Genomic DNA, 15,899 nt, shown 5'->3' with positions numbered 1-15,899 from the left:
TTCCTCTGTGCTGCTGTGGACCTGCTCCTTCCTCTGTGTCTCCGTGAGCTCCTGTCAGAATCTGTGCTCATCTCTCCTGACATCCTCTGTGCTGCTGTGGACCTGCTCCTTCCTCTGTGTTTGTCTGTGAGCCTCCTGTCAGAATCTGTGCTCTCCTCTCCTAACATCCTCTGTGCTGCTGTGGACCTGCTCCTTCCTCTGTGTCTGTCTGTGAGCTCCTGTCAGATTAGCGCTCATCTCCCCTGACATCCTCTGTGCTGCTGTGGACCTGCTCCTTCCTCTGTGTCTGTCTGTGAGCTCCTGTCAGATCAGCGCTCATCTCCCCTGACATCCTCTGTGCTGCTGTGGACCTGCTCCTTCCTCTGTGTCTGTCTGTGAGCTCCTGTCAGATCAGCGCTCACCTCCCCTGACATTCTCTGTGCTCCTGCTCAAGAACACATTTCTCGTTTTGGCAAAAAATAAAAATGTTTTCTTTTCTGTGTACAACAGTTGTAAATAAAAAAGAAATTGTTTTACAATCGGATTGATGCCTTTTTATTTTTCAACCAACAAAACATTTATTTGCTACGACTGTATTTATTTTAATATATACAAGAAAAATAAGTCCGGCACTCAAAACGGGACAACAAGAAAAAGTAGAATCCAGATGTTTTTTGCTCTGTATTAATTTTTATTCTTTTGATTATTGCTACAATTTTTTCTTTTTATGTCCATCAGTAATAATGTTATCAACGTTTCGACAGAATTTGTCTTTTTTCCAAGACTGTCAGTAGGGACAAGTGAAAAGCAGAGAAAAAGCTGTCTGCTGAGCCGTGTATCTAATCCTATCCTGTCTGCTGAGCCGTGTATCTAATCCTATCCTGTGGGATACTGTCTGCTGAGCTGTGTATCTAATCCTCTCCTGTGGGATACTGTCTGCTGAGCTGTGTATCTAATCCTCTCCTGTGGGATACTGTCTGCTGAGCTGTGTATCTAATCCTATCCTGTGGGATACTGTCTGCTGAGCTGTGTATCTAATCCTCTCCTGTGTGATTCTGTCTGAGCTGTGTATCTAATCCTATCCTGTGGGATCCTGTCTGCTGAGCTGTGTATCTAATCCTATCCTGTGTGATACTGTCTGCTGAGCTGTGTATCTAATCCTATCCTGTGGGATCCTGTCTGCTGAGCTGTGTATCTAATCCTATCCTGTGGGATACTGTCTGCTGAGCTGTGTATCTAATCCTATCCTGTGGGATACTTTCTGCTGAGCTGTGTATCTAATCCTATCCTGTGGGATACTGTCTGCTGAGCTGTGTATCTAATCCTATCCTGTGTGATACTGTCTGCAGGGCTGTGTATCTAATCCTATCCTGTGTGATACTCCTGCTGTCCTTGGTGACACTTTACACATTTCTGGTCACCAGGAAAATGGCTGTGCATTGTGTCCTTACATGTCATTCTCTGTTATCTGTTGTATACACTCAGATTAGGAGAGGGAGGCGTGCCATCACACACAGGAGAGCAGACTCCGCCCACTTTACGGCAGGCTGTAATATGAGCTTTTTATACAGTCTGATTTCTGTAGGATTTCAGCAGCTGCTCCCCCTAGTGTTTAACAGTGGAAAATATCAAACTTTCTAATTTTTTTTTTAGATTTTGCTCAATTAAAAACAAATAATAATATTTAAACAAAACATTAAAACATTACTACTTTACATTTTTTCAGTTATTGGAATTTTTTTTTTTGACGATACTTTCCCTTTAAGAGTTGAATTGGCAGATCTCAATTATACAAAACACAAAAAACTGTTACAATTTTATTCATGCCAACATATGATCTGTGTAATGGCAGTTATTCCTAGCAATAGGACTAAAAATATGGTTGTGTTAGGCTAGGTTTACATTTCCGTCAATTTGTATCAGTCACAATCCGCGGCTCTGGTAAACAGAATCCGTTTGGCGGATTCAGTTGTTCCCATATACTTGTATGAGCGGCGGATTGTGACTGATGACTCTGCGTTGCATCCTCCGCCCGACTGATCAGTCATGGAACGACTGACCGTCGGGCGGCGGGAACGCAGCATGCAGCGTTTTTTTGAGCAGCGGAATCCTTTTGATTCCGCTGCGCATGCTCTCTCGGCAACCGAACGATCAGCTGATCGCCCGCTGGCCGGCTAATGAGAGCGATCAGCTGATCGCGCTCTCACGTTTTACAACGGAATCCGACAATGAATTCTATTCTTGTCATCCGTTGTGCAACGCATCAGTTACAAGCGTCAAGCAACGCATGTGACTGATGCAAAACAACAGAAATGTGAACCTAGCCTGAAACGTAGCCCTAGGATAGTAGTAAATACAGTAGTACTAGTTGCTTAACATTTACCTTGCTTAGCCCACCCTGTTAGATCTCCATGTCCTGGGTGCGTAAAGCCCTCGATATCTGTCAGCAGCTCTTTGTACATATTTTCTAAGCTTAAAAAAAAAAAAAAAAAAAAAAAAAAAAAAAGTACATTTTCAGTAAATTACACCGACTAGTTAACTGAAGCAGGAAAAAAAAAAAAAAATATTCTATCCAACTGATAATCTTACAGTTTTGGTTTTTTTTTTTATACTACACCCCTCAAATTGCTGAAAACCACATCCAGGAAGTTTATTAACCCTTCACACAAATTACCCCCCCCCCTCCCGAACCACAAAAATATTGCTTTAGCCCTATATTTTTCATTTTCAGGAGCAATGCGGAAAAGAAAAAAAGGGCAACAAAAGAAAATGCACCATACAATTTTTGGTGCAATTTCCCATTGCTCGGAAGGGAAGGGGCACCATTTGACTTTTGAAATGGAACGCTGTTCAGTGTCTCTTGAACCTCAATTTGAGTCACAGAATTATATAACGTTGAGCCATAAAACAAAAGAACAAAAAAAAAAAAAAAAACTTTCAATAAAAATTTTACTTTAGCCCCAAACTTATTTTCACAAGGGCAACAGGAGAAAATGCACCATACAATTTGTTCTGCAATTTCTCCCGCCTTTGACAATACTCCATATGTGGTTGAAAGCTACTATTTGGGCGCACAACAGGGCTCAGAAAGGAAAGAAGGGCCATTTTGCCTGGAATAGATTGCAGACACCACGTCATATTTGAAGAGCCCCCGACATGCCAAAACCGCAGAAACCTCACAATTGACCCCATTTTGCAAAGTACACCTCTTGCGGAATTCATCCAGGGGATTAGTGAGCATTTTTAATGCCCTATGTGATTCACAGAATTATACAACATTGGGCTGAGTAAACAAAACCCAGCTGGCATCAACCCCGCAAATATTACCCTGTTTGCCACCGCACCAGGGAAATGGTAAGAGCCAAGTCCAGCACCATATTGGATGGCGCATCTAATGGATTCGCCACTTCTGGGGCGGCTGTGGGTTGCTATTGTTAGGCTCGAAAAGGCCAAATAACCATGGCCCTTCCCACCCTAATACCAGCTCCCAGTTGTCTGCTGGTACCTTGGCTGGTTTTAGTATTATGGAGGGGACCCCCATGTCATTTTTAAATACAAAAAAAAAAAAAAAAAAGAGCGTGGGATTCCTTCTATTTTTAATAACCAGCCAAGGTACAGCAGGGAGCTGAGGGTTGCAGCCCGCTGCTGCTGTTCCTGTGCTGGATATGAAAATTGGGGGGACCCCACATTTGGTTTTTTTTTTTAATTTAAAAAATACAAATGCTGCAAGACAGCTGGCCAAGCTAGTTACCTCCATATGTATTGAGCTAATCTGTTCTTTCTTATTTTCTTTTAGATCTATCTTATCTGTTCTATCCATCCATTTTATCTGTTCTTTCTATAGCTATCTAAAATTTTACAGACTTTGACCATTTTTTTAAACGTTAAAACAAAAAAAACATTAATTTCCGTATCATTCAGTTTTTATTGATAGTGGTCACATGGATGCAAACACGGATGTCACACGGATGACCATACCGGTACGTGTGGCTTGCACTTGTTTAAACACGGACGTCTTAGGCTATGTGTCCACGGTAGAATGTACCTGCGGATTTTTCTGCATGAAAATCCGCGACTTTCGCGGCAAATCCGCACCTTATTTTTGCCGCGGATTTGCCACGGATTTCCCCCCCCCCCCCCATTCTATACCCAAAATCCGCAACAATAATTGACATGCTGCAGATTTTTCCGGATCAAAATCCGCGGCAAATCCGCCGCGGAAAAATCCGCAGCATGGACACAGCATTTCCAAAATGCCATTGAAATGGCTTGGAAGTGCCGCTGCTGCAGATTTTCGGAAAATCCGCGCAAAATCCGCAGCGTGGGCACATAGCCTAAAACCGGCCTTAGAAACTTCTTTTTGTTTTGTTTTACCTAGTCGCGGGATGGGACATCCATTCTTCCTGGTTTGATCTCTAATTTTATGCTTTGCAAAGCTTTTACAATGCAGGGCATTAGATCAGTGGCTGGCACACAGGCAGCAGGCGTGTCAGGTCACAGGCCTCCATACCTGGGTAATCCCACGGCCATTATTCACCCGGGGGTCACCATGAGGAAATAGACAACGCGATCGTAAATCGCATAGTGCTGATCGGAGCAGAGAGGGAGCTCCATCCCTTTGGTAAGTTGATCAAGGCGCTGTTGCTATTGACAGCAGCATCTGAGGGTTAAATGTTCGTGATTGGTCTAGCACTGATCATAGACATTACTGCAGGGTGACAGTTGTTACCCACTGATGATTTTCCACCTCTGCTTGTGAGCCGGCACGATTGTAGCGCCGTACATGTACGGCAGAAGTGGTTAATACAAAATGCTTTATTAAATTGGTGGAAATTAGAACGCCTCCTTACCTGGGTGGTGGGGATACAGGTTTTTGAACACTAAAGCACAACCCATGAGCTTGATTTGGACCATGGTAAGGATCCTGTCCCAAAATAACCACCTTTATCTAAAAATAAAAATCAAAGTTAGTTTCCAAGGAGCAGAGGGCGGACAAACTGAAATACTTTCCTTAAAACAAAAATTTAGACCCTCTACGTGTGCATGAATGGGTTGTATAACATATATAACAAAGAAAAAAAAAAAAAGGCTACATGGAAGTCCTAATTGAGCTGATCCTTTCACAGTCAGTCATGGCAAAGCTTTTTTTCCTAACAGAGGTTGTACAGTTGGGATAACAACACTAATGGAATATCCCCCGGGTTCAATTATTCAGCACTTATCCCAGGTAGGACTGTTGCATAGCTGTGGCTCAGTGGTTAGCACTGTTGCTTTGCAGCACTAGGTCCTGAATTCAGATCCCACCACAAATAATAACTGCAATTAATTTGTATGTTCTCCCAATATTTGTGTAGTTTTTCTCTGGGTACTAAGGTTTCCTCCCACACTCAAAAAACATACTGATAGGGACCTTAGATTGTGAGCCCCAATGGGGACAGTGATGACAGTGCCTATAAAATGCTGTGGAATATGATGGCACTATAAGTTAGTAAAATACAAAATTATTAATATGCCAGCATTGTTGATAAGACTTTATAAAATGTCATCCACATGATGCAGTAAAGCTTTGCAGACTGAATTAGCCGCAACACAAGAAAATAGGAATCTGCCACTGCATACATTGAGGCGGTGGCTATATACAAGGAAGGAAAAAAAAAAGGAAGAGTATCCATCTTCCCATGTAGTGAAATCCAGGAATCAGTCACAATCTCCGCACGGAACATGCCCTGCCGGCCAGGGCTGCATAGGATCAACAAACAGAAGAAATCCAGCGGAACCAGCAGGTAAGGATGACTAAAAATGAGAATAAAAATCCGCACAGGTACTTGCACCGACAGATATGAAGCAGAAGGTAGATTATCCGATGCCTTTCGACATTATGAATGTCTTTATGAATGATTTTCATCCTTACATGCTGGTTCCGCTGGATTTTTTCGGTTTGTTGGTGGCTATATACAACATTTTTACACTGGATAGCAGTGATATAGCTCAGGGGGTGCTCACTATAGAGGAAGTCAGCTTAAATATAGGAAAGTAGTAAATGGAGCACTCACCACTTTGAGAATAAAACTTACGCATAGATTGTAAGCTTGCGAGCAGGGCCCTCACTCCCCTTGATATCTGTTGAACGTGTTTACTTTTATGTCTTTACTGTCTGTGCAAGTCCCCTCTGAAAAGTAAAGTTCTGCAGAATATGTTAGAGCTATAAAATTATTCCGTTTCCTCTAGGATAACTGGATTAGCTGAGACAAACTTGGCTAAGAGACGTTTCACGTGAAGATCAAGCTTCCTCTGCGCCATGCTCTTCATCTGAAACAGCCACTAGCCAAGTTTGTCTCAACTATTCCGGTTATCTTAGAAGTAAAGGCAATAATAAATATTTTATGCAAAGTGGCGAGTGCCCCATTTACAACCCTTTTATATAAAAATGGTCTGAGATGCAATATTTGAAACAAATAAATCTGCAGTATGCCAGCAATGAAAACATGATCTGGTGCAAATTTTGCTGCTGTGGAACATCAATTGCAGAAAACCTAAAAGCAGATAAGTTCCATGTGTGGTCTTAATAATGGATAATGTTTGGGCCTCAATGACCAGAAAGTGTCATCTGTTAACTTGTACTGGCCCATCATTAAAAAAAAAAAATAAATAAAAAAGAAGGGAATTTTGTTTACTTACCGTAAATTCCTTTTCTTCTAGCTCCTATTGGGAGACCAAGACAATTGGGTGTATAGCTTCTGCCTCCGGAGGCCACACAAAGTATTACACTCAAAAGTGTAACCCCTCCCCTCTGCCTATACACCCCCCCGTGCATCACGGGCTCCTCAGTTTTGGTGCAAAAGCAGGAAGGAGGAAACTTATAAATTGGTCTAAGGTAAATTCAATCCGAAGGATGTTCGGAGAACTGAAAACCATGAACCAAAAGAACAATTCAACATGAACAACATGTGTACACAAAAGAACAAACAGCCCGAAGGGAACAGGCGCGGGTGCTGGGTCTCCCAATAGGAGCTAGAAGAAAAGGAATTTACGGTAAGTAAACAAAATTCCCTTCTTTGTCGCTCCATTGGGAGACCCAGACAATTGGGACGTCCAAAAGCAGTCCCTGGGTGGGTAAAAGAATACCCCGATAAAAAGAGCCGACAACGGCCCTCCTCTTACAGGTGGGCAACCGCCGCCTGAAGGACTCGCCTACCTAGACTGGCATCCGCCGAAGCATAGGTATGCACCTGATAGTGTTTCGTGAAAGTGTGCAGACTAGACCAGGTAGCTGCCTGACACACCTGCTGAGCCGTCGCCCGGTGCCGCAATGCCCAGGACGCACCCACGGCTCTGGTAGAATGGGCTTTCAGCCCTGAAGGAATCGGAAGCCCAGAAGAACGGTAGGCTTCAAAAATCGGTTCCTTGATCCACCGAGCCAAGGTTGACTTGGAAGCCTGCGACCCCTTACGCTGGCCAGCGACAAGGACAAAGAGTGCATCAGAACGGCGCAGTGGCGCCGTGCGAGACACGTAGATCCGGAGTGCTCTCACTAGATCTAACAAATGCAAATCCTTTTCACATTGGTGAATTGGATGAGGGCAAAATGAAGGTAAGGAGATATCCTGATTGAGATGAAAAGGGGACACCACCTTAGGGAGAAAGTCCGGGACCGGATGCAGAACCACCTTATCCTTGTGAAATACCAGAAAGGGGGCTTTGCATGACAGCGCTGCAAGCTCTGACACTCTTCGGAGTGATGTAACTGCCACTAGAAATGCCACCTTCTGCGAAAGACGTGACAGAGAGACATCCCGCAGCGGCTCAAAAGGTGGTTTCTGAAGAGCCCGTAGAACCCTGTTGAGATCCCAGGGTTCCAGCGGCCGCTTGTAAGGTGGGACTATGTGGCAAACTCCCTGCAGGAACGTGCGGACCTGCGGAAGCCTGGCTAGACGCTTTTGAAAAAACACGGAAAGCGCCGATACTTGTCCCTTGAGAGAGCCGAGAGACAAACCCTTGTCCATTCCGGATTGAAGGAAGGAAAGAAACGTGGGTAAGGCAAACGGCCAGGGGGTAAACCCCTTATCAGAGCACCAGGCTAAGAAGATCCTCCAAGCCCTGTGATAGATCTTGGCTGACGTTGGTTTCCTGGCCTGTCTCATAGTGGCAATGACCTCTTGAGATAACCCTGCGGACGCTAGGAGCCAGGACTCAATGGCCACACAGTCAGGTTGAGGGCCGCAGAATTCAGATGGAAAAATGGCCCTTGAGACAGCAAGTCTGGTCGGTCTGGGAGCGCCCACGGTTGACCCACCGTGAGGTGCCACAGGTCCGGGTACCACGACCTCCTCGGCCAGTCTGGAGCGACGAGGATGGCGCGGTGGCAGTCGGACCTGATCTTGCGCAACACTCTGGGCAGCATTGCCAGAGGAGGGAATACATAAGGCAGTCGAAACTGCGACCAATCCTGAACTAAGGCGTCCGCCGCCAGAGCTCTGTGATCCTGAGACCGTGCCATGAATGCCAGGACTTTGTTGTTGTGCCGAGACGCCATGAGATCGACGTCCGGCGTTCCCCAGCGGCAACAGATCTCTTGAAACACGTCCGGGTGAAGAGACCATTCCCCTGCGTCCATGCCCTGGCGACTGAGAAAGTCTGCTTCCCAGTTTTCTACGCCCGGGATGTGAACCGCGGAGATGGTGGAGGCTGTGGCCTCCGCCCACAGCAGAATCCGCCGAACTTCTTGGAAGGCTTGACGACTGCGAGTGCCGCCCTGGTGGTTGATGTACGCGACCGCCGTGGCGTTGTCCGACTGTATGCGGATCTGCCTGCCCTCCAGCCACCGATGGAACGCCTTTAGGGCTAGATACACTGCCCTTATCATCTCCAGAACATTGATCTGAAGGGAGGACTGTCGGAGTCCAGGTTCCCTGAGCCTTGTGGTGGAGAAAAACCGCTCCCCACCCTGACAGACTCGCGTCCGTCGTGACCACCGCCCAGGATGGGGGCAGGAAAGATTTTCCCTTCGACAGAGAAGTGGGAAGAAGCCACCACTGAAGAGAGGTCTTGGCTGCCAGAGAAAGAGAGACGTTCCTGTCTAAGGACGTCGACCTCTTGTCCCATTTGCGGAGAATGTCCCATTGGAGTGGACGCAGATGAAACTGTGCAAAGGGAACTGCCTCCATTGCTGCCACCATCTTCCCCAGGAAGTGCATGAGGCGCCTCAAGGGGTGTGACTGGGCCCGAAGGAGAGATTGCACCCCTGTTTGCAGCGAACGCTGTTTGTCCAGCGGTAGCTTGACTATCGCTGAGAGAGTATGAAACTCCATCCCGAGGTAAGTCAGTGATTGGGTCGGAGTCAATTTTGACTTTGGGAAATTGATGATCCACCCGAACCTCTGGAGAGTCTCCAGAGCAACGGTCAGACTGTGTTGACATGCCACCCGGGAGGGTGCCTTGACTAGAAGATCGTCTAAGTACGGGATCACCGAGTGGCCCTGAGAGTGTAGGACTGCCACAACGGATGCCATGACCTTGGTGAAGACCCGTGGGGCTGTCGCCAGGCCGAAAGGCAGTGCCACAAACTGAAGGTGTTCGTCCCCAATGGCGAAACGCAGGAAACGTTGATGCTCTGGAGCGATCGGCACATGGAGATAGGCATACCTGATGTCGATTGATGCTAGGAAGTCTCCTTGGGACATCGAAGCGATGACAGAGCGGAGGGATTCCATGAGAAACCGCCTGGTTCTCACATGTCTGTTGAGCAATTTGAGGTCCAAAACGGGACGGAATGAACAGTCCTTTTTTGGCACCACGAACAGGTTGGAGTAAAAACCGCGACCACGTTCCTGAAGGGGAACGGGGATCACAACTCCTTCTGTCTTCAGAGTGTCCGCCTGAAAAAGTGCAACGGTTCGCTCGGGGGGCGGAGATGTTCTGAAAAAACGAGTCGGAGGACGAGAGCTGAACTCTATCCTGTAACCGTGAGACAATGTCTCTCACCCATCGGTCTTGGACATGTGGCCACCAGGCGTCGCAAAAGCGGGAGAGCCTGCCACCGACCGAGGATGCGGTTTGGGGAGGCCGAAAGTCATGAGGCCGCCTTGGAGACGGTGCCTCCGATGGTCTTTGGAGGACGTGACTTAGACCGCCATGCAGAAGAGTTTCTCTGGCTCTTCTGTGGCCTGTTGGTCGAGGAGGATTGGGATCTGGCTGAGGGCCGAAAGGACCGAAACCTCGCTTGAATTTTTCGTTGCTGAGGTCTCTTTGGTTTGGGCTGGGGTAAGGACGAGTCCTTACCCTTGGATTGCTTAATAATCTCATCCAATTGCTCGCCAAACAATCGGTCGCCAGAAAAAGGCAAACCGGTCAAGAACTTCTTGGAAGCAGAGTCTGCCTTCCATTCGCGTAGCCACATGGCCCTGCGGACTGCCACCGAATTGGCGGATGCTACCGCTGTACGGCTAGCCGAGTCCAGGACAGCATTCATGGCGTAGGATGAAAATACCGACGCCTGAGAAGTCAAAGACGCTACTTGCGGAGCAGAGGTACGGGTGACCGCATTAATCTCAGACAGATAAGCTGAGATAGCCTGGAGTGCCCACACTGCTGCAAAGGCTGGGGCAAAGGACGCGCCTATGGCTTCATAGATGGATTTCATTAGGAGCTCTATCTGCCTGTCCGTGGCATCCTTGAGCGATGAACCGTCAGCCACTGCTACTACGGATCTAGCCGCCAGTCTAGAGACTGGAGGATCCACCTTGGGACATTGAGCCCAACCCTTAACTACGTCAGGGGGGGGAAGGGGTAACGTGTGTCATTAAGGCGTTTAGTAAAGCGCTTGTCCGGGAAAGCCCTGTGCTTCTGGACAGCATCTCTGAAGTTAGAGTGATCGAAGAAAGCACTCAGAGTACGTTTGGGAAACCTAAACTGGTGCTTCTCCTGCTGTGAGGCCAACTCCTCTATAGGTGGAGTTGGTGGAGAAAGATCTAGCACCTGGTTGATGGACGCTATAAGGTCATTTACTATGGCGTCCCCTTCAGGTGTATCAAGATTGAGAGCAACGTCAGGGTCAGAGTCCTGGGCTGCGACCTCCGCCTCATCCTCTAGAGAGTCCTCAAGCTGAGACCCCGAACAGCGTGATGAAGTCGGGGAAGATTCTAAGCGAGCCCGCTTAGCCGGTCTGGGACTGCGGTCCGTGCCGGAGTCCTCCACGTAATAACTAGAGGCCACTCCAGGAGCACGCTTCGTCGCAGACCTAGAGGGGCCTGGGGGCGATCCCGCAGTGCCCGGGGCCTGTGTAAGGGCCGGTCTGGACTGCAAGACTTCTAGTATCTTAGCAGACCATTTGTCCATAGACTGAGCCATGGATTGTGAAAGTGACTCAGAGTTTCTCAGCTAAAACTGCAAACTCTGTCCCTGCCACCTGTACAGGGGTAGCCGGCGGTTCTACCTGGGCCGAGGGTCCCACCAGTGCCCCAGGCTTCGGCTGAGCGAGTGCCACAGGGCCCGAGCATTGCTCACAGTGAGGGTAGGTGGAACCTGCAGGTAGCATAGCCGCACAAGAGGTACAGGTTGCAAAATAACCCTGTGTCTTGGCACCCTTGCTCCTTGTGAACGACATGCTGTTGTCTCCCAGGAGAATGATCACTGAGGGATATATAGCCACAAGCTATATATAAGGCAGTACAGCCGAACCGAGAAAATGTATACAAATATATATATATATATATATATATATATATATATATATTATATTATATATATATATATATATATATATATATATATATATACACACAGTTCGGCACTCTAGGGGGACCAGCACCGGGTGACCGGTGTGGCTTACCGACCGCTCAAGCGGTGTGTGGCCACCAGATTCCCTGCCTCGGGTCTCCCAGAGCTGCAGCCAGAAGTCCTCCACCGGCAGAATGTGCTTAAAACATGGCTGTCGGCGTTCACAGGGGAGGAGGGAGCCGTGGGCGTAACTGCAAAAGTGCGGGAATCTGGTGCCCCAGAGTGATTAGTGAGGGGGGAGGAGGACAGCCAAGTGTGCTCCAGCCCTCACTGTCGGCGTCAGACCGACCGTCCCGCCCTTTCCCCTGACTGGCAGGCCCGGGGGCGGGAGTTTAAGGCACTAGGCCGCAAAAGCCGGGGACTAAAGTTAAAACCGCGGCCGGCAAGCAGGCGCGGTCGGCGCGGTAGTCCCGGTCTCATACCAACACCGCAGTCGCTGCAGCGTCTGAGGCCAAAGTGCTCCATGCACCGTCCCCAAGGGGACACAGAGTACCTGTAGATGCAGGGCCCTGTCCCTGATGATACTCAGTCTCCTGTCCGTCAGAATCCCAAAAGGGGCTGCGGAGGGAGCCCGGTCCCAGTGCCTGGATGACCGGATAGGATCCCACTTCTCCCAGAGCCCCTAAGGGATGGGGAAGGAAAACCGCATGTGGCTCCAGCCTGTGTACCCGCAATGGGTACCTCAACCTTAACAACACCGCCGACTTAGTGGGGTGAGAAGGGAGCATGCCGGGGGCCCTGTTAGGGGCCCTCTTTTCTTCCATCCGATACAATTAGCAGCTGCTGCTGACTAAATGGGAGCATGAGTGAATGTGTGCCTCCTTCAACACAAAGCATAAAAACTGAGGAGCCCGTGATGCACGGGGGGGGGTGTATAGGCAGAGGGGAGGGGTTACACTTTTTAAAGTGTAATACTTTGTGTGGCCTCCGGAGGCAGAAGCTATACACCCAATTGTCTGGGTCTCCCAATGGAGCGACAAAGAAATAATATGTATACCATTAAAGTAGTTTTTGCATTTATTTTGGACAGATTTATAACTAAAAGAATTCTACCATATTGATAAATGGTTTCCGACCCTTTGCTCCTCACTGCACAATCTTATAAACCATCTAGGAGGAGTGGGTGTGACCAAGTTTGTTAATGGCATACAATAGGTTTCTTTTTTAGGCGTAAGTGTAGTCTAAGGGTGGGACCGCACGTTGCTTTTTACCTGCTTTTTTCCTGCTTTTTCAACTGCAGCGTTTAATGCCAAAATGGATGTGTTCTGCTTTTCAAGCAAAGTCTATGGGAATTTGGGTTTTGTAATGCAAAGCTGAGTTTTTGACCAAAGTTCTGTAACAAAAAGGCTGCAGTTTGAACTGCATAGTGCAGTCTAGAAACCCAAATTCCCATAGACTTTGCTTGAAAAGAAGAACACATCCATTTTGGCATTAAACGCTGCAGTTGAAAAAGCAGCAAAAAAGCAAGTAAAAAGCAAAGTGCGGTCGAACCCTAAAAGTAAGCCAACTATAGGTAAGGCTATGTTCACACAGGGCTTCTTTGGTAATTTTTTTTCCTGACCAAAACCTGATCTTGTGGCAGAAAATCTCCTTTGAGTCATCTGAGCTTTTCAGTGGCATTTTTGCTGCAGATTTGGTGCGGATTTCCTGCTCTTTTTCTACAAAATGGGTTGTATCAATGAAAAAACGCAGCATATCTACAGCAAAGAATTGACATGCTCATTCTTTAAATGGCCATTTATATATGCTAAATATCTCATTTTCTTATATTTTCCTTAGCAGTAATGCAGGTCCATGTTCACATATTCATGGTTTCCATACTTTAGCATTATTAGAGTGCAAACTATCTTTTTGTATTTTATGTCATGTTCAGTTATGCGCCTGTTCACACGTCAGGTCGAGGAGTGCAGTGAGTCTTTTTTGTCTATATCAAGAGGGTCATACCTTCTGACCGTGCACCCTTCCCCCAGTTGCCACAGGTAATCTCAATCTATATAGCAGGTTCCTACTTGCCCATACACGGGAGGTTTTTAACCTAGAGAGAGGCTTCAGCATAGCGTTAGGGACCCAGTTACGAGATATGCCGTGAAGGGGCAACTGGGCAGATATACAAATGGCCATTTATATATGCTAAATATCTAATTTTTCTCAGATTCTCCTTAGCAGTAATGCAGGTCCATGTTCACACATTCATGGTTTCCATACTTTAGCATTATCAGAGTGCAAACTGACTCTTTGTATTCTTTAAAAACCTGACTAAAAATGCAGGTATTTGACAAAAGTCAGTAAAAAAAGTAAGTAAGTAGCATTTTTTTTCCCTTAATGTCCTTGGCAGGGGGCTGAAGGAATAATTAAAATAAATAAATAATAATACCACCCTTACATCTCTAATGCCACACATCTGAGTCCAGGTAAACACCTGATGTGGTGGAGGGTACACGGTGCATCGCTTCCGTTCTTCTGCAACAAAACTAGCTAGCTAAAATAGAAAACAAATAAGAAAGGTAAACTTAAAAACAGAGTGATGTGTACTTTTGTATTAAAATTATTTGTCCAGGACAGGTGATAACTTACAGATCGGTGCAGGACCAAGTGATTGGACCCTCACCTATCAGCAGAATGAGGATCTATCTGTTTATACCCGTTAGAATGGAGTGACAGTGCACATGTCCGACTGGAGCTCCATTGATTCCCTATGGGAATGCTGAACCCTACACTGTCCAGTAGCCCCAACAGAGAATAAATGCAACGGCGATTGCGCACTATCACTGCATTCAGACAGACCTTCACCAAGGGTATCAATTTCATCAGTATTACAGCAACATTATAACCATGTCTTTGCAAAATCATGCAGATAGATTCTCTTAACAATTCACTAGAAATCAACCTTACACCATGGAATCTATACACTACCATCTGCACAAGTGATCAGCCTATCATCAACTTTACAGTAGTGAACGAGCACTGCCATGCTCAGGTGCTTGGTACTCGTTACAAGCAGTTGGATGCTCGGAATGGCGCGAGTCAAACACTTGAGTATAATTGAAATCAATGGGGAACTAGAGCATTTTTAAAGGGAAATCTGCCAGAAATGTTTGAGTTCCATTATACTCGGTCCACGAGTTGACCCGTCCGAGATCCAACTGCTCATTACGAGTACCGAGCATGGCAGTGCTCGCTCCTCAATAATCAACACTCATCAGCTGCACTTCAATAGCAGTTATAAAAGCTGTTGTATAAAGTGTTTACACATTATTATATATTAGTACAGATCAGAAGTTTGGACACACCTTCTCATTCAAAGAGTTTTCTTTATTTTCAGGACTGAAAATTGTAGATTTACATTAAAGGCATCAAAACTATGAATTAAAACATGTGGAATGAAATACTTAAAAAAGTGTGAAACAACTGAAAATATGTCTTATATTCTAGGTTCTTCAAAGTAGCCACCTTTTGCTTTGATTTCTGCTTTGCACACTCTTGGCAATTCTCTTGAGCTTCAAGAGGTAGTCACCGGAAATGGTTTTCCAACGGTCTTGAAGGAGTTCCCAGAAATGCTTAGCACTTGTTGGCCCTTTTGCCTTCACTCTGCGGTCCAGCTCACCCCAAACCATCTTGAGGCTATGTGCGCAAGTTGCGTACTGTCAGTGCAGAAATTTCTGCAGTGATTTGAACAGCACACGTGAGCTTCAAAATCGCTGCAGAAACAGTCCGTAATGAAAAAAAAAAAAAAAGCCGATTCCATGCGCTCTAACTGCAACCCCTCCCACAGACAGGGTGGGGGATGCAGGCAAAGCGCAGGAAAGAAGTGACATGTCACTTCTTAGAACTCGCGCTTCGGGAAGCAGCCGAAGCGCTGCGCTCTAATACACCACGTGCGCACGTCTCCTGCACAATCTCCATAGATTGTGCTGGGGACGCAGGACGCATGCAGTTACGCTGCGGTGCAGATCGCAGCGTAACTGCACGCAATTATGCAACGTGCGCACATAGCCTGATTGTCTTCAGGTCTGGTGACTGCAGACCAAATCATCTGGCGTAGCACCCCATCACTCTCCTTCTTAGTCAAATAGCCCTTACACAGCCTGGAGGCGTGTTTGGGGTCATTTTCCTGTTGAAAAATAAATGATGGTCCAACTAAACAC

The 15,899-nt window shown here is 46.7% G+C and overlaps 1 protein-coding gene across 2 annotated transcripts in view; it reads right to left on the bottom strand.

Annotated features, from left to right (window-relative positions):
• Positions 1 to 15,899, bottom strand: part of UNG (uracil DNA glycosylase) — a 49,653-nt gene that overhangs the window by 26,790 nt on the left and 6,964 nt on the right. The window contains exons 3-5 of one of the 2 annotated variants that reach the window (XM_075320030.1): positions 14,138 to 14,233; positions 4,830 to 4,927; positions 2,363 to 2,451 (exon numbers count right to left, since the gene is read on the bottom strand). In XM_075320030.1, coding sequence (XP_075176145.1) covers positions 2,363 to 2,451; positions 4,830 to 4,927; positions 14,138 to 14,233 — 283 coding nt within the window. The remainder of the gene's footprint in view (positions 1 to 2,362; positions 2,452 to 4,829; positions 4,928 to 14,137; positions 14,234 to 15,899) is intronic. The other variant, XM_075320031.1, reaches the window with a different exon arrangement.

Source organism: Anomaloglossus baeobatrachus, chromosome 1 (genome assembly GCF_048569485.1).
Source record: "Anomaloglossus baeobatrachus isolate aAnoBae1 chromosome 1, aAnoBae1.hap1, whole genome shotgun sequence".
In the NCBI taxonomy this organism is placed as follows: domain Eukaryota; kingdom Metazoa; phylum Chordata; class Amphibia; order Anura; family Aromobatidae; genus Anomaloglossus; species Anomaloglossus baeobatrachus.
This window is presented reverse-complemented; position numbering and strand designations above follow the sequence as displayed.